This window comes from Bemisia tabaci, chromosome 5 (assembly GCF_918797505.1).
Source record: "Bemisia tabaci chromosome 5, PGI_BMITA_v3".
NCBI lineage: Eukaryota > Metazoa > Arthropoda > Insecta > Hemiptera > Aleyrodidae > Bemisia > Bemisia tabaci.
The window spans coordinates 21,706,225-21,730,917 of NC_092797.1; the positions used below are offsets into that span (position 1 = coordinate 21,706,225).

Consider the following 24,693-nt stretch of genomic DNA (forward strand, 5'->3'; position numbering starts at 1 on the left):
TCTTGCCTTTTGTCACTCAGTTTGTTTCCCCCTAGCTGTGAATATCATTCCATGTCCATATGGCCGTAGACAATGACCGTTCCAATTTATCCTGCAAGTCATGTGTGACTTAAACCATTCAAAAATACAAACTAGGAAGAAAAGAATAAGTCATAATATGCTACAGCATAAGTTCTATGTTTTAATGCTCAAACTATGTCTTCATTTCCATTTCATTCGCTAGATATCAATAATATCATTTTCAAAAATAGTGAGGGCATGTTAAATTTCTTTTGAAGTTTTCAATAATGAAACATTCTGTCTCTCTCAAAATATTCCTCTGTAAGTAACGCCTGCCTAATTTCCTGAATGTGGAAGTCACCGATGCCTGAATTTTGCATTTAAGGCGCAAAATTTAGGGTACCGATGAAGATCCGAGCTCAGCAGTAATCAGTTTGTCTGAACTATTTAAATAAATTCGATGTAAATCTTTGTTATGAAGCATTGATCTGATGACTTCTACATTCAAGGCACATTCAACTCTCACATTCAGCATGTGATTGCGGTATCAGATAAGAAAGGAATCAAATTTAAACCAAAATTTTGCAACACCAACAACCACAACAATGATCCATCGCATTATTTAGATGTTTTGGTATCCACATTTTGGAGAGAATGTTGAAGAATGTAAACTAAGCTGAGTAAACACTTAAAATTTTAACTGAGAGCAAGCGCGAATCGTACAAATTGACGGTGTAAGTCGGCAATCACACAACTCGGTTTGCAACGTGGCTGACTTCCTGTAATACTTTAATTCTGAAATGGAAAACTACTCAACAGCAATTCTATAAAACTGCCTTGATTTTTCTTGTCCGTGCGAAAAAAATTCTGCAAAAACTTCAAGAAATGGTGTCAATTTGTTCTCCTGTAAGATAATAACATAGAGGCGGAGATTTTCAGACAACCCAAATGAGATATGTGATTGCGGACTTACACCATCGAAGTGTTGATGTGTAGGTAAGACAGGTACTTCCATTTTGCAGCATGATGATTTTTATAGCAGGAGAATATGGTCACAGAAGAGGAGTTCAGCTCTCCATACGAGATTATTATTGACTAAACTTCACTGTTTACGTCAATTAATAATAGCGAATCAATGCTGAAAAAGGCTGACCAATAAGATGCTGAAAAAAGGTATGGTATATTTACTCGAAGCACAGCAATAAATAATATAAGTCAACACTGGAAAAGATCTTGGTACCGCATACAAATAAAATCCTGACCAAAACAACGCGACTTTCGGTGAGAATACTTCTAGAATCAATCAAGGTTGAGAGACAGAATACTTCTTCACTGCAGCTAAAGTATTACTTTGAAAGCAAAGAAGATTACTATGATCATACAAATGATTCGCAAGATGATTGCCATTGGGAAAGGCTGGGAAAACAGGAGTCATAGTCAAAATACTTGGAAACAACACTTGGCACTAGGTGAAAAACGATGAAAAATACGGGATAATTTCACTAAGATGGATGTTATGTGCTACTACAATGTTCTCTACGTAACTCGTCAGCTTTTCATAGAGTTCCAAAACTTTCGTTACCGGGGAAATCATAAATTTTCTTAAAATTCTAGCTTTCCTCCATAAGAGACCGTTGAAATGTTTTGCCTAACTTCGGCATAACCTTATTCATCGATGGATGGTATGTTGTTAGTTGGTGTTGGGCACATCTAATTCTCGGGGATCCAACGGAACAACAGTCATGTATTTTCTGATTTCGCCTAAAGTTGACTGATGCTACTCGGCTGTTGGCATTATGGCGGCTTGTTTACATTCTTCCTAATCAATTGCAAAGCGGAAAATTTTCCAATTTTTCATTTGAAACTCTTCCAAATTGTCATAAAATGACCTATTAGAAGGTTAAAAATTAATTCGCCCCTTTTAATCAACATTTGTGATACTTTCGGTGGTTTCACTTTATGTAGTGAGAAGCAGATTCCTCGAGACTTGGAGCCTGGTCCGCAGATTGTTCAACTTCATAATGGATAATTTTAGTTATCGAACTTTCTTTTGACTTTAAATGGTGTATAATTTTTTCTAGACAGTATCAATACCTTGTGATCAAATTCTCAATCTATTAACCTCCATATCATGTCGCAGGATAGAGATATTTTAGCTATTTGAGATCTGTCAAGAACCTGATCACAGCAGCACTGCCAGTCTTACAGATACACTGTATTGAAATTTGACGAAAAAAATTTACTGTCTATGTCATAAGCTGCTCACTATGATAAGTATTAATCGTGAATCAAATGCTTGATGTCTCCAACATCCTATCTCTAAGCCTGACGTAGTGCGTTGAAAGCGGAGTGTTATGGCTGCGAAGCGTCGATATTTGTTGTTAAGGAGGCGTGTAAATGAAACGTTTGGATAAGCTCGCAAGCTGTACGAATTCTTTTGTGTGTGGAAAATAACTGAATGTCCAGAATTCTAAACATCTGACTGTATCTCAAGTACCTAAAAGAAATGTTGGTCAGGTCAGAGTTTGTGAATCCTTGGCAGCAGTTAATGCAATTCTTCTACATATTTAAGGCCTTCGCTCATCAAAGTTAGGTAAGTAAGAGACGCTCAGATCCATCATATTATGCTTGTCAGTATTAGTCCATAATTCCATAGTGTAAAAATCCTTGGAGGATGAAGTGCCCATCATCTGATGGAGTTCCTGAGATTTGTTTAAGAACTTTTCTTCCTGATTATTCTCTCAATTTGACCAGAATTGTCTCTTCCACCACCATCATAAAGTATTTCAACCTTGCATTAAATGAGAAATGATGTATACGCTATCAACTTCGCCTTAGAATTCCTAAAATTGGGAGTCGTGAAACAAATAAAGTAGCTTCACCGTAAACATTTGCTAGCTTAGTTGGCAGTAAAACTCTCATTAATTCGGTGAAAATAAAAGTAAATGTTTTTCTTCGCTCATTTCGATGAGGAAACACATTGAATACATATAAATTGTGATACTGGATGCAACTAATACTACTTCCTGTAAAATTGGAAAATGTGTAACTCGAAAAAAGGAAAGAGGATCTCACCAGAGTGCTCTCTTACAACTTATAGATCAAAATTCGTGATATTTCGGCCCTTAAAGGTTCTTTCATCATTCAGAAATAAAGAAACTAAATTTAGTTTGAACAGGCATCTTTCAAGAAAGAAATTTGACAGCTTATTTGCAGTTTTTAGCTTTTTCATAATGCGTCAAATCTACCTCTTGACGAAAACAGGCGAAGATTCAAACCGCGCAGTACTTATTGTTGGTTTACATTTCTCACTTACCAAACTTTAATGAGCAAAGTTGTTAAGTACGTAGGAGAATTTCAGTAACTGCTGCCAAGGATTCACAAACTCTGACCTGACCAACATTTCCTTCAGGTACTTGAGATACGGTCAGATGTTAGAATTCTGGACATTCAGTTACTTTTCACACACAAAAGAAATTGTACTGCTTACAGGCTTATCCAACCGTTTCATTTACACAGCTCCTTAAAGACACATATCGACTCTTCAGTCGAAATGCTCCGCATTCAATGCATTACATCAGGCTTCGGGATAGGATTTGGAAACAGAATTATTTACAGAGAATTATCTTGAAAAAATTATACACCATTTACAGTCAAAGAACATTTCGATTGCTAAAATAATTATCCATATGGAAGTTGAACAATCTGAGGACCAGGCTGTCTCGAGGAATCTGTTTCTCACTGCAAGAAGTGAAACCACCGAAAGTATCACAAATGTTGAGTAGAAGGGGTGAATTAATTATTTACTTGGTAAAAAGTCATTTTATGACAAATTCGGAGAGTTTCAAAGGAAAAATTGGAAAATTTTTCCGTTTTGCAAGTGATAAGGAAGAATGTAAACAAATCGCCATATTGCCAAAAGCTCACCAGATGCGACTAGCACCAGTCAACTTTAGGCGAAATCAGAAAAATGATGACCGTTGTTTTGTTGAATCCGCGAGAATTAGATGTGCCTCACTCAAAATACATTGGTGGAATAGGGCGTGCTCGGTCTCTATTTGTCTCTGAGTTAACCCGCCGTGCCCACTTAACCCCAGGCTACCCTACCATAATACCTACCTAATTAAAGCAAATGCATGGAATTTGTCCATACTTTTACTGAATTTTCTTTATGATTCTACAATGATGAAGACTAAAAATTTCAGGAAATTCACCCCTAGTTTCCTCTCTAGAATATTAATTAGCAGTAGAGAGTCTGAAACGCCGCAACCATAAAATGTCCTCTCTGCACCCAATGCCTCAATCAGGGTGGCTCTTTGGGTTTTGCATGATGCATTCTGACATACCTACGATCGATATAATTTAAATTTTAACCATTTTGGTGGGTCAGCTTGTGGAAATCGAAATTTCAGTCATTAGATCAATCATTAAGGAATGTTTGAGCCAAAAATCATCCTCCTAAATCTTCAATAAAGTCAAAAATACATTTCCATATTGCAACTGCAATTTCAACGAATTGTCATCGATGGTCAATTGGAAACACGGCTTTTAGTTTTGCTGTAAGATTTTGGAAAATTATTTTTGGTTCGATTATTCTTCAATGACACAGACTGGACTTTTGATTTTCTCTAAGTAGGTACTACAATCCATCTATAAATCAAAATTTGAAATCTACAGAATTACAGATCAAACCGAGAAAGCATGCGCGAAAGATGAAGATCCACGTTTATCAAAAAAGCCGTCGCGGCGTTGCCGCAGCGTGCGTAATTAAAAACTTAACTGCACTGTTGCACTCAAACTGCACTGTAAGCAAGTTCTCATAGTTCTCATTGGACCGAATCAGGTTCAGGAGATGGCTGCCTTCCCTCCTCCCCTCCTCCTCCTCTGTTCTGTTTTGTCCTCACTCCTCATTCATCCTGCGATTTTGCCCCTTGCGTGCCGGGACTGAGAAAAAGGTAAACAAAGAAAGAAAAAACCGATTGAACGAAATACGAAATTGCTTTTTAAGTTTGAAGTGGTTACAGGCAGAATGTAGTGGTGTTTGATGTCATTGCATGTAGTAATCATGACCCTCCAGAAGATTCACAATGTTGATGCTTCATCCAGTGACTTATCAATTATTTTCAATGCAGCTCAGCAGTCTTTGGAGCAACCCATTTGTGTCCGACCGATCAACTGTGCTTATGGAGCCAATTTTTTAATAGTCGTAAGTATAGATTCACTTATCTATTGCATTATCAGAGTAGCTCAACTGCCCAAGCTTGACAAAAACAAAACTCACAAAAAATACTGATTGAACATGTTCCATGCCATGAGATTGAACATGTTCCATGCCATGAAAAGTGAAATTTGAGGGGGCTGACCTCAGATTCCGCATCTAACTACTCAAAGATTGCTCCAGTTCCTTTATCCAGTGAGCAATTGGCATAGGGTGATCCTATTCCTAACGGTCCCTTACATTTCTGTTTGGCGACGCAACCAGTAGCTATGTCAACATACCCATATACGTATAATTACGTATATGTATAATTGCCTGTGAACTGCATAGAACCAAAAACTGGAGGAAAAGACATTGACAGTTGTTTGCTAAACTTTAGAAAGATGACAGCAGAGAATGTAAGCTGTAGATTAAAGTGTGGCCTCAAAACTAAATGTATTAGGAGTTCACTTTCAAGGCATCAAATTATCACCTGATTTAACCCATTCACCTCGTTTGACGAGTATACTCGTCAGCGCGTGTGCGGGACATATCTCAGTTGACGAGTTGATTCGCAGCATCTATTGGCGTTGCTATGCGATTTTTTTGGCAGTGTTTTTTCACTTTTCCGATAGATGGCATCTCAAGCGTCGAAATGGCGAAAATGGCGCAAAGTAACTCGTCAGCTGAGATAATGTCCTAGGCGCCCGCTGACGAGTAAACTCGTCATGTGAGGCGAATGGGTTAAAGGGGATGGCAACCCTAAAATTGAAAATGAGATAGTATTAAAAACTGAAGCGGGAAGGTCTAAGAAGCAACATGGCTCTGTCCCGAATGAAAAATTTGCAAAATCGGCAGAGATATGAAAGATTGTAAGTCTGACTGGTGACGTCATGCGTTCCTGGTGCGACTGCGGTTCACTTGCACACAACTCGAGGCCTGGCGCGTTCCCTGTCTGGCGCCGCAAAGTTGTCCTAATAGTCACACGGAAGCAAAGAAAAAAGAGTCGGCCAGAAACGAGCGAAATCGGGGCGAACTAATAAATTTTTGCGAACACGCGTTGGCCACTTGACACTGGAGACAGTATAGAGAGCGCAGACTGCGAAACACAAGACGGAGCTTATGATGTCACGCACACAGCTGTTTTTTCGCATCAGCAGCTCAACGAATGGAGATATTTAAACGGATTTTGGCATCGTTCATTGCACACTTTTCTTCGTCGATTTAGCCAAGCTTGTTTTTAAGGTTGCTCTCTCCTTTAAAGTCTGATACAGCATTCGAAACTAACCGTCGAGTTTTGGGAGCCATTAGACTCATCAAGCTCGATTTTTAGGGGCCAAATTGACTGTTTGCCTATATATTACGGCGCATGTAGTGAAAAGTTGGAATCTGGTGCCGTGCGTCGAATTTTAAAAAAATCGTCAAACAGAAAAATTAGGATTTTCTTTTTAACGGGGAGGAGGGGGGCAATTTTTAGGGGTCACGTTGACGCAGAGCCTTCATTTTTTAGGCGCCAGCACCGATTTCTTGGGCGCATTTGGCACGTTGGCGCCTGTGAGTTTCAAAGCTGGTCTGATAACTTATGAAGGAGATAGAAACTAAAAAAGCTTACCTATTTTATAGATTCATTTTCTATTTGTAGAACTGCCGCCTCTAATTCTGTTTCTGAAATTCATTTTAAGAATAACATTTTCTTGGAGTACAGAAACCTATTTTCTTTCAAATCACTTTTATTTATCAAGTGAGGAGAGTGTATAGGGTGGTACTGACAAAATTGAGAGTGCACTGATCCCTACATTTGGATGTACAGTCCAGAGATATAGGTTGAAATTTGGCAACAATGCACCTCAGAAGAATTTCTAAATGGTCATTGGTTATAATTTGAAAAATTTGTTAGTTTCAGTGGCCATTCAACTAAATTTCTAAAGGACTTTACCTAGACGACCATATTTTTATGAAGAGTCTAATAAAAAATGGTCTCATTAATGGTGACCACTTAAGTAAAATGATGTGGGACTTTACCTTAACATCGGTACTCCAATGAGTTGACTTGGTTACTGGTTGTCAGGAACATAAAGGGCTTTTTTTTTATCCGAACCGCAGAGGAACTGTGAACGCATCACTTTTTTATCCCGTTCCACTGGCGTGTTCCATGTGTTCCATGTGCTTGGACCGCTCTTCCAAGGTGGGTTGAGGTTGGTTGGGGCCACGGTTAGGCCGGTTGAACCAGCCCGAACCGCTACCAACGCGTTCCATGCGTTCCGCGGATAAAAAAAAGCCTTTAAATGTTGCCATGGCTGTCTTTCTGAAGTTCTCAAATGTTAAATCAATGATTGGCCCATTGGTTATCAACTACATATCGACGGTGCAAGTCGGCAATCACATAACTCGGTTTGCGACGTCGCAGACTTCCTGTCATACTTTATTTTTTAAATGGAAAACTACTCAACGGCAATTCTTTAAAACTGTCATGATTTTTCTCCTCAATTCGAAGAAATTCTTCAAAAACTTCAAGAAATAATGTCAATTTGTTCTCATTTAAAAAAATGACGCACAGGCGGAGATTTTCAGACACCGCAAACGAGTTATGTGATTGCCGACTTTCACCGTCGATATGTTTCTGTTACTGTTGTGTTAAGTAAGTAAAGTTAAATAGTTGATTGTAAATGGAAGAAAAATAATCTCTCCCACCAACTTACCTTTTACCATTTTGATGTGTTTCAGGGACATATCCATACTGCGCATGATCTTATTCAAAGGACGAGTATGTGCAGCAAAGTTTTATATGTGCAAGATGGTAAGATTCTTTCTCTTCCTGTAGATTCACTGCGAAATATGTTGATTGACTTTTAGATCAAAACATAAAAGCTGCTCTCTTGATGCTTGCATCTCTTTTCAATGCATCAGTGGAGACAATGTACCTCTGTTGCACCCTGAAAGTCTTTTAACTTAAAGGGTGCGGTCAGGGATCGGGAGCTGTAGTTTCTGTTTGCCATGCTGCTATGTAATTTCTATTGGATAGTATCATTCCTAAATATATGTTGTTTGATTCTAGGAAGATTTTTGGTAACATTTCAGTCCAAGTTTTTAGTTAAAGGGACAAATGCAAAGCGCATGCGCATCGTTTTTTGCGACTGCAAACTGAGTGTTAAGTAAGCAAACTTTTATCGAAAAGTCTTTATGATTTCATGGTGTTTTCAAGAAACAATTCCAGAAAAATTGACCAATAGTTGCCCCACTAAAATATAAAATAGGGGAGACTCTTGACACTTTACCCCTTCGCACCTCTGAAGTGCCCCTCCTGCACCCATTTGTTGTTGAAAGTTTACCTATCCACTTACTTACTCTTTTTGCCTAGTTTGCGGCTCCCCCCCCCTGTTTTTGCTCTTTATATGCAAACAAATGCAATTTTACATAAAAATTACCATTTTTAAGTTGAAGGAAGTTGGACTTCCCATTTCCAAAATCTGTTTTCAAAGTCTTCCCATATTTGCATGCCACTGACTGTGATCCGTCAGTCGGGTGGTCGTGAAGTTTTTACCCCCTAAGTTATCTCGTCAGCTGCTCAGCCATTTGATCGGTTTACCAATTAAATGTTCATTTGATCAATGTTTCAGCAAATTCTAACAATTTATTCCGTGTAATACTCCTGAATGCCTGTGCAAAGGAAGCCGAAGAGGCAGGTGTGAAAGAGATGGATTTGGTTGCGTTCTTGAATCCTCGTCTCTCTCCTCATCCCGCACTGGAGTGGTCCAGTTTAAAAGTTTACAGAAAACAAATAATATTTCATGACAAAAACAAGGCGTCATCTTCCATGTGGCTCTATCAACAGGTGAGATTTTTTTTGCTTACTACCAACACAGCCTCACAAAATTGAGGTAAACATAGGTAAAAATCCTGGAGGCGGTCACGCTGCATGTCATTTTCAAAACCCTGCACCTCTGTCATTTTTTGAGCTAGAGAGCTGTTCTTGGTCTTGAAATATTGGTAATTATGTCTACTTTAAGCACACACAAACCAAAAATCAATTGCTGCTTTTGTTTGCTTAAAACCTGGAAATAAGCAAAACTTTTTGAACACCCTAATCCCTAATAATTTGCCAGAAGTTGTATTGGAGATAAAACAAATTATAATGTGGAAGTTGCCGTATTGAAAAAGTCTGAAAAGAAAGTTACAGGGTTGGAAAACCTTGATTGCTATGACCCATTCTATAAAGATGTCAGTTAAGATCAATGCGCTTAACAGGGCGTTGCCATACTTATTCTGAAGAGTTTACATTTATCTATCAGTACTTGGAAGTAGTGGACTAGTGATGCATCAGGATGCATGTTATAGAGTGTGATCATAAACTTGTCTTGTCAGGGGTATATGGTGTGAATGATGATGCTTCTATCAGGGTGAAGACCAGTTCTTCAAGCAACTTAATGATGAGGTTCTTAGGGTGAGAAGGACAAGGGAGATCATTCTGCTGTGATAGCAAAGAGAGCATGCAGTAAGTGCAAAACTGAAGTTTCGAGAAATCGGGCTCAGAAGCTTCTGACCGGAAAATTTTATTGAAAGAAGCCTCCTTTCTTTCTCAAATTGCCACTAATCATCCGAAAGACTCCTAGAAATCATTTGGATGATTCAAAACGGACTGATTTTATTTCCATTACATAAAATGGGTATTTGTCATTTTCATGGTAGTTATTGTTAGGCAAGACAGCCGTAAGCGCTATCCTCTGCATGCTTTCATAGTTGCGTTTTGGAGACACAAAAAACACATCTTCAGGTTAGAAATTCACAGGAGAGGGCGGCACTTTACTCGGAAGCACTGTTATCATTGGCTCTTTGGAGAAATATTGTCACTCATTGCTGTCTTGCCAAAAACTACATCATGTTTTGTGCACTTACAGCTTTCTCATATGTCTCGTTTTGATACAATTAAGATGAATTTTCCTGTTTTAGCTATTTCAGTGATTTCATTTAAAAGAGTCTAGACGAATTTTGAAGGGTTTCTCTATAAAACTCGATTTCGAAAATTTGACACTTACTGCACTCTTTGCTATCATGTAGGGTATTTGAATGGTAAAATCGGACAAAGGATTGGCTCCTAAGTTGTCGGACATCTTAATGAAGAAGTTAGGAATAAAAATGGTATATGCATCATTAATTGATGCAAACAAAACGAGTCGAGAGTATGGAATGGAATCTTTATCCATCAAGATATCCATCATCAAACATTATATGATTGTGATATCCATAAGTATACTTGGCTTCAGTTATCTCTAGGATCAATGTCAACAAAGGTAAACAAAGAGGATTGACCACATGGTCGCCAGACTAATTAATACGATGAAGGCGCAACACACGAGAGTTTGCAAATTCTCCTTTGGTTATCTGTTTTGCTGGATGGCCTTTGCTGTAATTCCATCTGCAGACTTCGGACGGTCATCTGAATTACTTTGTCTGATCTTTCTCTTCTCCACATATTTATGAAATCATCTTCCCTTTGTATCTGCCTTTTTCTTTACACCCTTCTCTCTTTTTGTTTAGGTTCAATGTAACTTTGTCCGGCGTAATTTAATAAAGAACAAACATCACTTTCCGGAAGATGAAGTTGACAAAGACCTTGATCCTCCTCCCGCCAAGAAATTATTATCAAGTAAATCACAAGGATGTGGCTCATCAAGAACTTCAGCTTCTTTGGAGAAAGGGTTAAGTTCAGAAACAGTTGAGAACACCGCAACAGATTGCAGCGTTCGATTGCAGCCAACGAATCAGAATTTCACAGAAACTCTAAGTACAGAGTCTGTTAATTCCTCCGTGACTTTTTCCAAAAAAGTACTGCCTGATAGTGTTCAACAGTCTGTTGGTTCATCAAGTACTCAAAATTCTACTTCAGTTGATCTCAGGTCTAAAATAGCCGACAAAACCTTGACTGATTTACAATCATATCCAGAATTAGTAGGGACTCAGCCCAAAAATCATGATTGCTTGCAAAATCATCATTTAAAACCAGTTCCAAAGCTTTCTCCCAAAGAGACATCGTCAAATAATTGTCATTCTTCCATTGGATCATCAAATACCTCAGCTTACTTTAGCCCTGAAACAACCGAGAACACTCCAGCAGAAATTCATGAGGCTCAACTAGTTTTGGAGCTATCCGAAAATAATAATCGCCAAAAAACTCCTAATACAGAGTCAGTTTTATCTCCTGTGCCTTCTTCTAAAATATTGCCAACTAACATCCAACCTGGCATTGACTCATCGAATACCCCAGTGTCTTGCAATGTTGATTGTAGTTCTAAAGTAATTGAGGACATCTCAGTAGATGTTCAGGTGTCCAGGCAAATGGTTGGAACTCAGTCAGTGGTAGAAACTTGTAGCTTAGGGTCTGTTGTTTCTCCCAAGGAAGTATTGTGTAGTGATGTTCAACCCTCTGTTGGTTTATCAAATATTTCATTTTCTAGCCCAGTTGATTGCCGGTCTGAAGTTGCCCAAAATACCTTGACTGATATTCAGATAAATAAAAATCATGATCGCTCAGGAAATCATCATTTGAAACAAAATTTCTCTTCAAAAATTTCTTTGATAACTTCTACCAAAGATAAATTGACCAATGATGTTCAATCTTCTGTTGACTTATCAAATACTTCAGCTTCTTGTTCAGCTGACCTTAGCGCTACAGCAATTGAAAACATCCCAGCAGATATCCATGCGACACAACTACCTGTAGAAAGCCAGTCCAGAAACCACGGTCGCCGAAAAACTCTTGATACTGAGTTGTCTCCATTTTCTGTGCCTTCTTCTAAAGTATTGCTAAGAAATCCTCAACCTGGCATTAGCTCATTAGATGCTCCAGTGCCGTGCTCTGTTAACCTTGATTCTGAAGCAATAGAGTCAATCTTAATTGGTGCTCAGGTGTGCCAACAACCTTTACAAACTCAATCGAAACAGCATGATCAGTCAAAAACTCATCATACTAATTCAGCTAGCTCTCTAGGAAAAAACAAAAACAGCACTTCACAAAATGAACAAACAAGGCTAGAAACCAATTGCAACAAAACTAATGAGTGCCCACCAAGAATAACAGACACGATTGTACATGACGGTCATCAGAACGGAGAAGTAACGTCAAATGATTGTTCCTTGACTCCTCGGTATCCATTCGATTTCAAGCAGTTAGCTCATATCAAAGAAGGAGAAGTTATTCATTCAGTCGTTGTAATTCAAGCTATAAAAGTAAGTATACATAAGATATCCCAAAATGATCCTGGTTTCATTCGAAAGTAGACAAGAATCAATTCTGCAGAAATTTACTTATTTGAACATAAATTGACGAAGTTATGACAGTTTGTATAAGGGATCCGTGGCAACATTCCACGGTTGTTTTAAAACAATTTTCTCTTACCAAATATACAGCTTGAAAACATTTGGCTTTAAATTGTTAAATTGGCATTAATGAATTGGTAATGCTGAAATGCTGGGTGGAGTCTCAGCAGTGTTTTTTTTTTTTTTTTTTTTTTTGTGCATTCGTGTCTCGAGCAGCTTCTCATCGTGGCTTCCGCCCTTTTTGCGAATATTTCTAAAAACTCTTCTGTTCTCCATTGCCTCTTTGTTTTATTCATGTCCAAGCAAATATTTTTCAAGAAGCACAAAAAAGCAATAGCTGTAGCCAGAGAAATTTTCTGGGGGTAGCTTGTCCACCGCTTTTTCATGAGGGGTCTGAGTCTTCTCAGTACAAGACAAGGGTATAAGGAAATGTAAGCAGGTTTTGCTTGGAAAGTTTTCTCTCGGGTGCATTTTAAGACTATTCTTGCGCCAACTGAAGGCTCAAATCCACGCATAATCCTTTAAAAACATTTCAAACTTTTTTCTTTTTCCCCATTGTATTATGCAATGAATCGAGAAAATCTACCTAGTTTGAGGTTATTATCTGATGTTCAGATTTTTTTGGGAGGGCCAGATGACACCATCTCAAATTCTATGGGGAGCAAGGTCCTCTCTGGTCCCTCATGAATTCCAATGGAAAAACAATTAGAAGCCTCAAAAGACGTTACTTCACAAAAATCAACAGGCGCGGCAGAAATTCATCCATAGTTTTTGCAATACCAATTCATTCATTCATTCATAGATTTTCGCATCGTTACCATAGTAACTTTACCAGTTATGTGAAAATTTGGCAATGTTTTTGCAACATTGTTTCAAAATAACTGGTATGTCCTCGAAATTTATTACGACTGTTGTGTACATTTGTTAACAGTTTATGCAGGTGTAGTGTAGTGAGTTGTAATAATTTGCCGATTCTTCGCTAGAAACAGATAAATTTGCTCCTTGCATCTACTCAAAAAATCACTCAATCATCCCTGTACAATTAACTTAAGCATCATATACTGGTTTTTGCTATACATTGCCTCATGTTATCATTTCAGAGGATAGAGAAAGGGATATAAAATCCATAATGTAATATATGTCACCATTGCCAAGTCTGTTACTTGCAAGTACACCTACTGCTCCCTCTTTTGATAATCCTAAATAAAATTAAAAAATAAGTATGTATATCTGTATCAGCCAATGTATTATCTTTTGCTTTACCGAATGAAAGTCTAACAAGTGAATTTTCTTTTTCTGTCCTGTTTCAGACACCAGTTTTATGTAACTCTTGTACTGCACTGGTGTCAGTTTGCGTGACGGATGAGAGCATATTTCCTGATGTAATGGATATTACAATAGTAACTCATGTTGAACTGAAGCCTTTGCTGAAAAAGGATGATATCGCAAGATTTATGAATATACATGTAAGTATGTTAAAGTACTCTCTCAAACAATGAAAAAACTAAAATTAACATAACTTGCGAATTATTATAAACCTGGAAGAAATTATTCTGTCACTTCTTTAATAAATATATGCATGCATTGTAAGAACTCATCATAAGATAATTTGAGGATTACAGTTATGAAACTTTGCTCAGCAACAAAATGCTGTAAAAAAATTCGCTCTTCTTCAATCTTTTGCCATCTATATTGTTTTCTAACTGCCTGTTCAATTTGATCTTATTGATCTCTGATTTGGTGAATGTTTATTGATTTAATTCTTAAATTTTGGCCGTGCCCAAAAATTGCTCATTTTTAAGTCCAAGTCAAATAAATTCACGGAGTTTTAGAGTATGACAGAGGATGCAACGCCTTAATTCTTTTGTTTACTTTCAATGCCAATCTGAAGATAGCTGATATTTTGTCGCACTCAGAAAGTGTATGAACTTATTTGGCGTGGACTCTAACTGAGAATATCTCATGTTTTTTTGTTTTTCTTTCAGCCCACTCAGAAGAAAAGTTTTAGTGAAGGAGGGAGAGGGAAGAGTAATGTGGGATGTTTGAATATTCGTGCATGAAGTATTGATACAGCCTTACTTTGATATATGTTTCATTTTGTTAGTTTATTATTTTCTTGTACACTCAACTAATCCTGGCCAAACTGCTCAAAAACATTACAGATAAGTTCGGTGGATGGTAAACTAATAGGAAAGGTATTTTCTGGTGATGATGTTGGCATCTACAAAAGTCCAGAGGAAGTCTCAAGTTCTGGAGGCTTCAGCCTAATTAGACATTGCACTTTTGCAGGTACTTCAATGTTAATTTTTTTCAATATATTTGCCTTCTAGAAGAACTTAATAGAGCCTTCCGAAAGAACTTAATAGAGCCTTTATTACTTTTATGTTTTGATAATTTTTTCTCTGACTTGGAATTTTTTTGTTTCCTCCGTTTAAATCTTTAGACTTTGCTTTCCTTCACGCTCATAAGCTAGCTTTTGATAATTTATGGTTTTACATTATGGCAAGAAGCAAAATCAGAAAAAAAGTAAAGAGGTCACAAATTGTGAGGGCGTAGGCGATTGTCACAAAACAAATTATTACTTTACAGCACAAGAAAGCATCAAACCTAATGAAAATCTGTACATCTATGTAAACCTCACAAAATTCCTGTATCTCTCTTTGGGAATTTTGTACCTTTTAAGAACAGTTTTAACTTTAGTTAGTATTCAATTTGCTGATTTTTCTTCTTCTTCTTCTTTTTTTTCTGAGGTTTTCAATTTTCTGTATATACCCTCTATTTTTATGGATATAAATCAACTAACTAACTTAACAGTGGGTTGTTCGTGTTTTTTGCTCAAGGAAATTAATGCTTATATTATCAATTAATTAAAGGTAGTTGCATAGGGTTCCCAGGTTTAGTCGCAGCATTTTAGGGGGAATTCTTCAAGTCAAAATAAGTTTTTTTTATTCCTCTACAAACATGAGTAGTAGTACTAAAGTTAAACTCTTCGGTGCTACAACCACACAAATTCTTAAAAATATATCAGTTTTTCAAATTTTAGGGACAACTTTGGATTGACTGTCATAAAAATTTGTAGCTAGTAGTAATTTTTATTGCCAAAACCAAATTTTAGGTGATTAATGATATGCGTAAGTTTTTGGGGGAGTCTCCCTATAAAGGGACGCTGTGCTGCTTGATTTAAGCTATTAGATAGACTGAGTGAGTGTCGGCCTGTATGTAAATTCCCCTGATCTTTTTTACTTAATAGTCCTCTTATCCAGAAATCATGACTTTCCAACGCTGGGCAATTTTTCTTTTTCTCCTTTTTCCTGCTTCTTGAATGAACCAATGAATCAGTTAAAGATAAGATGTGAAGTTAGGACTAAGTGAATTAAGAGACAGGGGAAAAAATTGCTAAGTATTGTCGAGTCATGATTTCTGTAGAAGGAGAACTACGTGCGATAAAAAATCAAGAAAAATTATGTAGCGGCTGACACACATCCTGACTGTCCTCAAGCCCAAATCAACTAGCACATCGCTCGTTTTGAAGGGGCATAGCTGAACTTCAACGCTGAGTATCTTGGTAATGCTTAGTCATGGAAAAAAAAGTTCGGAAGACTGCTTTGTTGTACTTTTTCACGTTGTATCTTAATCTATGGTCTAAACTGCAATCCCCCTCGTGTGAATACAGAATTTGAAGCTTTTAAACTGATTTCCCCCCAAAAATTTAACTCTCTATAATTTAAATTTGGCACAAAAAATTACCTCTTACAACAAATATTCATGACGATCAACACAAAACTGTCCCTTAAAGTTTAATGTAGGAATTAACTTTAGAACCCACGTTTAAAGGAGAAAAAATATCTTTTGACCAAAAGAATTGCCCCCTGAAATCCTGCTGGTTAAACCTTGGACCATCCTGTAGATTCCATGGAGACAAATAGAAGGTGGTTGCAGGTCAAGTTGTGTTATGACTTGTCTACACCACCAAGAACAGACAATGTTGAGAGGATCAATAAAAAGGAAGTGAATATGAAAGCGGAAGTAAATTAATTGTTGTTTGAAGAGGAGAGAAAACTTTCTCTTTGTTTAGGATTGTGATGTCATGTAAAACAATTATTTAAAAGCAACCGCCTTCTCTTTTTCTCGGTGGAGTCCTGCAGCAAAGGCTCCCCACACCAAAGAAAGACATCAGTGGCCTAATAATTGTGTGAGTCGTCAAGTGGGAGGGAAGATAAGTGTTGACCACAGACCCCACCCAAATGAACTTTTTACCAAATATGTATTGTGAATTTTCAATCCTCTCTAACCCTAAAGTGAACTTTTCATACTACGCTGTACTAACTCTTTTCTCCGCTATTTTTCTGAATAGATCCCATATTGGCAAATCTATTGAAAGCCCAGTTCTCTCTCTGTAATGATTGTAAGTACATTTAGTCTGCATAGGAATTTAAGCTCTAATACCGAGAAAAATGGAAAATTTTATAAACCTCCAAACCTTTTAATATAGAGTCAACTTGTTTAAACATAAATAGCAAGACTCCAGTTTTCAGTAGAGAAATGCTACACAAATGAGAAAATTTTAAATTTTCCTGGCCTGACTTAATGCAACAGAAATTAAATTGTTCCCATGAAAAACTATTGGGAAGAACTTCCAACACCCTAAAATAAGAGACAATTTTAAATTCCTAATACATTTTGCCATCCCTCTTGTATTTAGCTCGTCCTTAGTGGAACTTGCTTGACCTAATGCCTACGTTCATTTTATGCATCATTTTTCTGGCATCTTGCATCTTGCATCTGCATCGGTTTTGTCTACAAATTTCTTTATAGCTTACTGCCTTTCTTTAAACCGCATTTTTGTAGCTTTATGTGTTAATTCTAATTCTTATCATCTTTTCATTCAAGCTGCTCAAGCAAATAAATATCTATATTTTCCCCCGCATCCAATTTCAGATGGAGATTCTGTAAGATTCTCAAAAATATCTCAGTGGCAAAAGCAAATAAAAACGGAAGTAAGAGCACAAATGCTGGAAGTGTTCGGCGAGGTTTCTGATGATGATTTCACTGATATTGAAAATGACTGTGAGGGGAAACGGAATTTTTGTCATGAGACAACCATTGAAAAATTAGGAGGTAATTTTTCAACCAATGAACCTGAGCATTTGATATGCTCAGAACTCTTTGTCTTTGACTCATCTGCTCTCAATTTTGATCAACTCCTCAACCTTAAATGCAAGGTAAGGAAGTGACCATTTTCCCATTTTATATTAAGGATGCTTTACTTGGACTGAATTCGCAAATATTCAGTGTAATCAGATGTATCATGATGTGTAAATTGAGAGATATTAGCAATGAAAATATAAAACTAAAAACTTTAAATCTACGATGGTATTACATGGTGTTGTGTATGTACTTTGAAACTGTGACTTCCCTTATCTATTCGATTAACCAATCAAACTATTTAAAGGAAGTTGGAGCTTTATCCTACGTGACTGCTTGTGGTGGTGATCCTTGGAAGAAAGGGATATCCTCAGAACTAATTATCCCTGCAAACAGCCATTGCTTATTTCTACAGATTCACTTGTTCCGAGACCTTAAAATTAGAAAATAGATAGATAAAAAATTTTATCAGAAAGAAAATTAGATATTATATCAAATAACTAAATACTAGCTCTGGAAAGGTCATTAATGTTAACAATTAATTAGATGCTTTTACATGAAAAGGAATCCATCTTGATAGGGAACCTATTATGAGTAGGTTTCCTTTACCTGAATACATCTAATTACTAATGCCATTGTTGAATTTAAAACCCTTTTTTTTTTGCCTTAGGTGCATGAACAACCAATATCAATAGAGGTCATTTGATGCTGATTTTGTTTATGTTTTTACTAATGCCTAATAGAACCTCAATAACTTTAATATTTTGAAAACTGGAGGAAGCATCCTGTTTCTTTTAGAAGAAATCCCAAAGTCCTAGCAATTTTAAAAATCATTTGCTTTCCTCCACTTGAAAAAATCATGGAGACCTTACTTTTGAAAAATCTTTATATGCGTTCTATTGTCTTGCTCCTAGTGAATCATCAGGCAGTGATCCTTAACAAGAAGTTTTCTGTTAGGGATCACTGCCTGATGACTCACTTACATACTAATGATATTAATTATTTGTCTGACTTTGTCTTTTTCTTAAGACATGAGGATTAGAGTCCACGCCAAGTAAGTTCATGCACTTTTAGAGAGTAACAGAAGATTAGCTATCTTCAGTTGAGGATTTAAAGTATATTCAAGAATCAAGATGGTAGATCTTCAGTTGCAGTCCAAAAGTGTGTAAACTCATTTGGTGTCCTCTCTACCAACTGCAAGATGGGCAATCCAGTTTCTTTGTCCTACTTATAAAAACTTCCTACCTTTTCTCTGTCACAGGTTTGTAACATTTATTATTTACGTGGTAACAAGGCTGTAATTCATGTTGAAGCAAGTAGTTTGTCAAACAATAAATGTAGTTCTCCCAACATACCTAAGAAATCAGTCATGAAAAAACTACGCAGATCTACGGATTGGATTAAGTATTTAATCACTTCAAGATTTACCGATGGATCAATGTTTTTCTTTGTGGAGAGTCTCTCAGCGCCACCCATTGTTCATAATATAAAAGTGAGTATCACCTCTTTCATAATTTTGGAATGGGTCGGCTACACATGAAACAGGATCTCTCTCGTTTTGATCGTCACAGCTCATAGAAAAGTGGAAAAATAATAAGATCGGTCCAAATGTCAAGTTTCTATTTTCATATCGATGGAGGTATCTTTCCTCAGAAACTAGTTGATTGACATCATCCACCGCAAGAGTGCAGGAGCATCGGAGCAAGATGCGTGTGTTTGCAGTGATTGCTTCAGCTCCATCATTGATGAAACCCTGGTGGAATAAATCATGGTATGCACTACTGCATAGGATGATAATGATCACTAAATTTTTGAAGGGCAGTATCTCAGTTTGATTGAACGTAGAAACTCAGGGTTTGGAATGATCTTATTTTTTGCCAGTCTGTTCATCGCAACTATCAGAACTTGATTCTGTGGCACATATGACTGACTTATTTCTTATAGCTGAGTTATTACCTGTAGCTCCTGTTTCAGTACGCTGGGTTAGGTTGGAAATATAAGTACTGGTAGGAGCTTATGCTTCGGTCAATTTAATCATAGTAAGCGTATTTTCGTTGATGATCCAAATGCTGATGCCAAATTTGAGCCAAAATACCGCAATATTGGCGGCAAGATCATACTTGGGTTGGTAAACATTTCAGGCTAGACTGTCAAAATTGATTCTGGTCAGATGCCATCATCTTCAACAGATAATTTCTAAACCCTACTTTTTGTAGGATTATATTTTGGCTCCAACGTTCGCAAGAATTTCACCTTCAATCTGTCTGATGAGTCCCAATGTTGTTCCGAAAAAGTATGATCGCGTCAAAGCAAAATACAAAACTGATATGATTCACCCATTTTTGTTTGACTGATCATTAACAAAAATACGCTTATTCTTATTAGTTCCTAACGAAACTCTTACATGTCACTAGGATTCATGGTTAAGGACTCTTTCCTCCTCAAAATTTTGCGAGAAACATGATGGTGCCTCTGATTTTCTCTACAGCAAACTTGTAAGCTCAAGAAAAAAGCTCTCAAAATTAAGGGATCCTCCCTATTATGAGAGTCTACTTTAAAACCACTCAAACTTTCCATGTACAGATAAGGAGTGAATATATTAGGGAGGTTGCTGTGGCTGAGGGCTAGAAAATTACCATTTTGACCCTTGGAGGCCCCACACCAAGTGGCAACCCTGCATTTACTCCCTATCTTTGCATGGAGAGTTTGACTGGATGTAGAGGTGGACCAGGATTGCCCAGGGGATACAGGAAAAACCGGGGAATTTTAAAAAGTCAGGGAAAATGACGAAAATGTTAAGGAACAGTGATTATATTACCTCTATTTGCTTTTTAGAATGGGTTTAACGCTTCAAACAACACATTTTGCCGGAAAATGATTTCTAATTCTATCTTTTTAACCATCTGGCATATCTTCAATTGTGAGGAACTTCCACCAACCAATGGTGTCAGGCAAATTCATTTTCCAAATTTTCCAATGGTGAAGTGGTTGTAGCGCTAGCTCTTTGATTGGGAGGTCCCTGGTTTGATTCCCGGCCAGGCGACCCGAATTTGATGGTCTCAAACAATGGTTGCCTGGGACTGGTTCTTCAGGATGGATGGTAAAGCGCAGGATTAGCCTTTGTGGGCTATTTGAAGTAGGGGGGAAAAAAATTCTGTGGCAACCTTGTGTGGACTCTTTTCATAATGGCAAGGATCCCCGCCATCATGGTCTGAACTTCAAGAGTTTTTTTGAGCTTGAGAGTTTGTTTTCGAGAAAACGATTGGTACCATCTGGTCTCTTGCAAAATTTTACATTTGATCATTTACTTCAATGGCAAATTCTCATGGCACACAGTATTTCATTTCAATAATTGCCTTTGCATGATTTTGTGAAGAAAGCACTCAACCGTTGCTATCTATATAATTATGGGAATATTCTTCCATAAGCACAGCCTTATGACAATTTTCCAAATTTTGGAAGATTATGCTAGCTATTTCATCCATGCCCAACATTGTTTATTCTTTTCTGGTATTTAATGTACTGTTTAAATTGCCCTTATGCAGAAGAAAAAACAACCAATCCAAAGGTATCTCTATATCTTTTTTTTTTTTTTGCGTGAAATTTTCTCTTTTGCCAAGACATATTTACTTGTAATTTTTCTTTTTTCATTTTCTGTCGCAGGCCAGAAGCCAACTTCTAATATCAGCAACCCAAAAGAATGAGCGACCAGCCAATCAAGATTTTGAAACAATAAAATGTGATTTAAAAGTAATTAATAATGATGATGATTCCTCATCAACTAAGTTGGGTATGAATCCAGAATGTGAAGCAACAAATACCTTTGTTCCTAAGACAAGTGAATTCAATGAAGATCAAAAAGAGATCTTAGAACAATTGGTTGTGAAGAAATCTCCCAGTCCACAGAGAACATTTTATTCTAGTCCAGTTAATTATACTTTAAATGGTTTGAAAGACAATTTCTCATCAAAGAACTGTATAAGGGATGTAAAAGTGCTTTTAGTGCGGAATCCAATAATCGAAAATATGTCTCCGAAAAAAAAGAAATTCCTCAAATTATGAAAGTAATCAAGAAAAATTAGATGGAGACACCTAGAGTATCCTTATGAGGAGAGTGAAAATTTGGCTTATCAGAAGTTCCATAGGCCCTACAAAGAGCATCAACTTCGACTTAATTTTGAACGCGTCCATTATCCCCCCCAAATCTTCTCACTCATTCAGTGCTCCACGTAAGTTCATTATATAATTGATTTTTTCTATGTTTACCCTGCATCCTAAAGAATGCAAACAAATTTTCTTCAATGTACCTATTTGGCTAAATAGAAATGATTGAATGGAGCTTTTGTGTGTGCCAGGGATTTGTGATTCATGCACTTGTTCTAAAATTTTGCAAGAAATACTATGGTGATACTTCCATTCCCTGAAATGAACTTCTTAGCTACAAAAAAGCTACTAAAGTTGAAGCTGTAATGGAAATATCCCTCTCGCTGTGCTAAGAGTCCACCCCTACATCCTGTCAAACCCTCCATGCACAAGCCTGGAGCAACTACATCAACAGGGTTGCCTTTATGTCGGTGACTCCAAGGCTGGAAACATGGCAACCTTACTGATGTATTTGCTCCCTAACTGTGCATGGAGCGTCTGACTGGTCATGAAGATGGATTCTCAGTGTAGCGCATAGGACCTCTTCCATTGCGGCCTTAACTTTAAGAGCTTTTTTTAGCTTCGGAGTTTGTCTTAGGGATAACTAGTCGCACCATCATGTTTCTCTCAAAATTTTTCATTAACAAAAGTAATTAAATTGCAAATCCTTGACCCATGCAAAAGCTTCATTTTGGAAATATCATTATACCACTGCTATTCAGTGTTACACATTATTTGTTTAGATCAAACAATTTTTCTCTCAAATAATCATGTAGTTGAGCAAATATAAGCCGTGTAAGTTTGACTTAAATATGTCGTTAAAACATGTGTTTTTCCTTGATAAGGATAGGAACTGCTAGTAAAAAGAAGAAAATCTCAACATGCTATCTTTATTGATAAATGATATTTATTCTGTATGGACACAATGGTTTTAACGGAGTTATTTTGTGGGAAGAAGAAAAAATGGGAGTCCGCTTTTCAGTGCTCATATTCTCTTGATGACTGTTGAAGCAAAAATTGAACCCACAACCTTTGAAATTTCAGTATACTAAACCATACTTTCATTATATAAGAATCTTAATGTAGTGCCACATGACGACACTGTAAGCCTAACGGTCGGGGCTGTTGTAGAGACAACCCAGAATACGTCCTCTGTTCTTGCCTCTTAGTAGCTGGTTTAATGTCATTACCCCTCACCCGACACTAATGGTACGTTGTAAGGTCTCAAGGTAATGACGGAAGACTTGCTGACAAGAGCGAATATGGATTGCTACTGTGACAGCCCCGACGGTTAAGCTTACAGTGTTACCATGTAGCCCTATATTAACAAGGGAAACTTCATAGTTTTATCATGTCATCTCATCAATTTCTTCTAATCTCTCTTTCCCTTTCCTTTCAATTATTGATCATTAATGTTTTTTTTTTTTTCATCTTTCTTCCTTTCACAGAGATCTTTCAATTGAAAAGGTTTGCAGTCAAAAAATTCTCTTCACATCCAAAACAAATGTATTCCTGCTCCTCTTCTCAGGATTCAAATTACTCAGTGTAATATTTCTTTGTTAGTGTGTTACATTAAATATATCCTGAGATTGGCGAAATATACCCCAATAAAGGTATTTCATAAAACTTGGTCTCTGTTTATAAATTCTATAAAAAATGTTTGTGAATTATTAATTATTCTTTGAATGGTTCCGACCGATCTCTCCCTCACGATTTAACAAAAACAAGCAAATCGATGAACTTGTATATTAATTAATTAATTACATGATCAAAGTTATTCTTTGATCACAATTGAAGGTAGCAGCTGTAAAGTCTAAATTTCTAGTATCTCTGCGCCATTGAATGTTCTCACTGAATCAAGCGAAACAATTTTCAGTGTAGATCAGCAACGAAAACCATGGTTACCATATTATTTTGTAATCAAGTCATATGATGGGCAATGACATCTCTCTGCCAATTTTATTATTTATACAAAATTTTCTTGCAGTATTTCATTTAATAATTTTACATGACTTTCGTTAGAAACTCTCTTTTATTCCTCTTCGATTTATTTTACCTTCTTTGATTTATTTTAACTTCTTTGATTTATTTTAACTTATTAATTCGTTTTACCCCATTACTGTGATGTAAATTGTTCTGTATTCTTCTTCACATCTTACCTAATGTGATCCAAGAATGTTTCTGCAAAAATGACAAAACTTCCTTTTTTTATTGTTGATTATAAAGAAAATAAAGAAAATTCTCTGTCGTCTGGTGCAGAGTAAAAAAAATTCAACTTGTTATTATTCATCAAAATTCTTAGAATTTAAGTGCATTTAATTAATTGATGCTTGGATCATAGACATGTAGTGCAAAATTTTAGTTAGTTAATGAATGTGAAAAAGCTTAGACGTGTTGGATATTGTCATTAACTAGTAGAGAGCCCAGGGCAAACATTTGACAATTTTACAAATTTTAGTTTGCAATTCTTAAATATTTAGCCTTTTTTTGGAAAAGGGAAGTGTCAGTCAATCATCAAAAATCGGTACTGTGACCCTAAGATAAAAAATGTTTAAAAAATTATCTTTGGAAAAGAAAGATGATCTTTTAAAGCTCCGAATGATTGTGCTGAATTCAATATTGAATTGTGAAATATTTTATCCATCCCTGACTGGAAAACAGAATTTGCTAAATTTTGTTCCATCTGCGAATATCCAGGAATAGTTGGTTGGAATAATGGTGCATCAATAAAAATTTTACCTCCAGAAGTTTATAACCAGGTGTCTAGATTCAAGCTTCCAAACTCCTAAAGCAAGTGCACGGACTTCATTATGCACCTTTGTCTTTCTCTAATATTTGCGGTCCTATTGTAAGAGAGTTACAATTTTAACTTCCAGAAATCTATGAAAAGAAGA

The 24,693-nt window shown here is 36.7% G+C and overlaps 1 protein-coding gene across 3 annotated transcripts; it reads left to right on the forward strand.

The window, feature by feature from the left end:
* The first annotated feature begins 4,875 nt into the window (after positions 1 to 4,875).
* LOC109036663 (uncharacterized) lies at positions 4,876 to 24,421 on the forward strand. 3 transcript variants are annotated; one of them, XM_019051013.2, is made up of 11 exons: positions 4,878 to 5,206; positions 7,922 to 7,994; positions 8,815 to 9,029; positions 10,733 to 12,421; positions 13,822 to 13,977; positions 14,674 to 14,800; positions 16,866 to 16,916; positions 17,450 to 17,733; positions 18,918 to 19,148; positions 21,320 to 21,885; positions 23,248 to 24,421. In XM_019051013.2, the coding sequence occupies exons 1-10, from the start codon at positions 5,045 to 5,047 to the stop codon at positions 21,716 to 21,718; spliced, it is 3,387 nt and encodes a 1,128-aa protein (XP_018906558.2). In that variant the 5' UTR covers positions 4,878 to 5,044; the 3' UTR covers positions 21,719 to 21,885; positions 23,248 to 24,421. The 3 variants fall into 3 exon arrangements, with proteins under 3 accessions (XP_018906560.2, XP_018906558.2, XP_018906559.2); XM_019051014.2 differs by lacking the exon at positions 16,866 to 16,916 and having other exon boundaries at positions 4,879 to 5,206; positions 23,248 to 24,417; XM_019051015.2 differs by lacking the exons at positions 21,320 to 21,885; positions 23,248 to 24,421 and having other exon boundaries at positions 4,876 to 5,206; positions 17,450 to 17,629; positions 18,918 to 19,061.
* Positions 24,422 to 24,693: the final 272 nt, after the last annotated feature.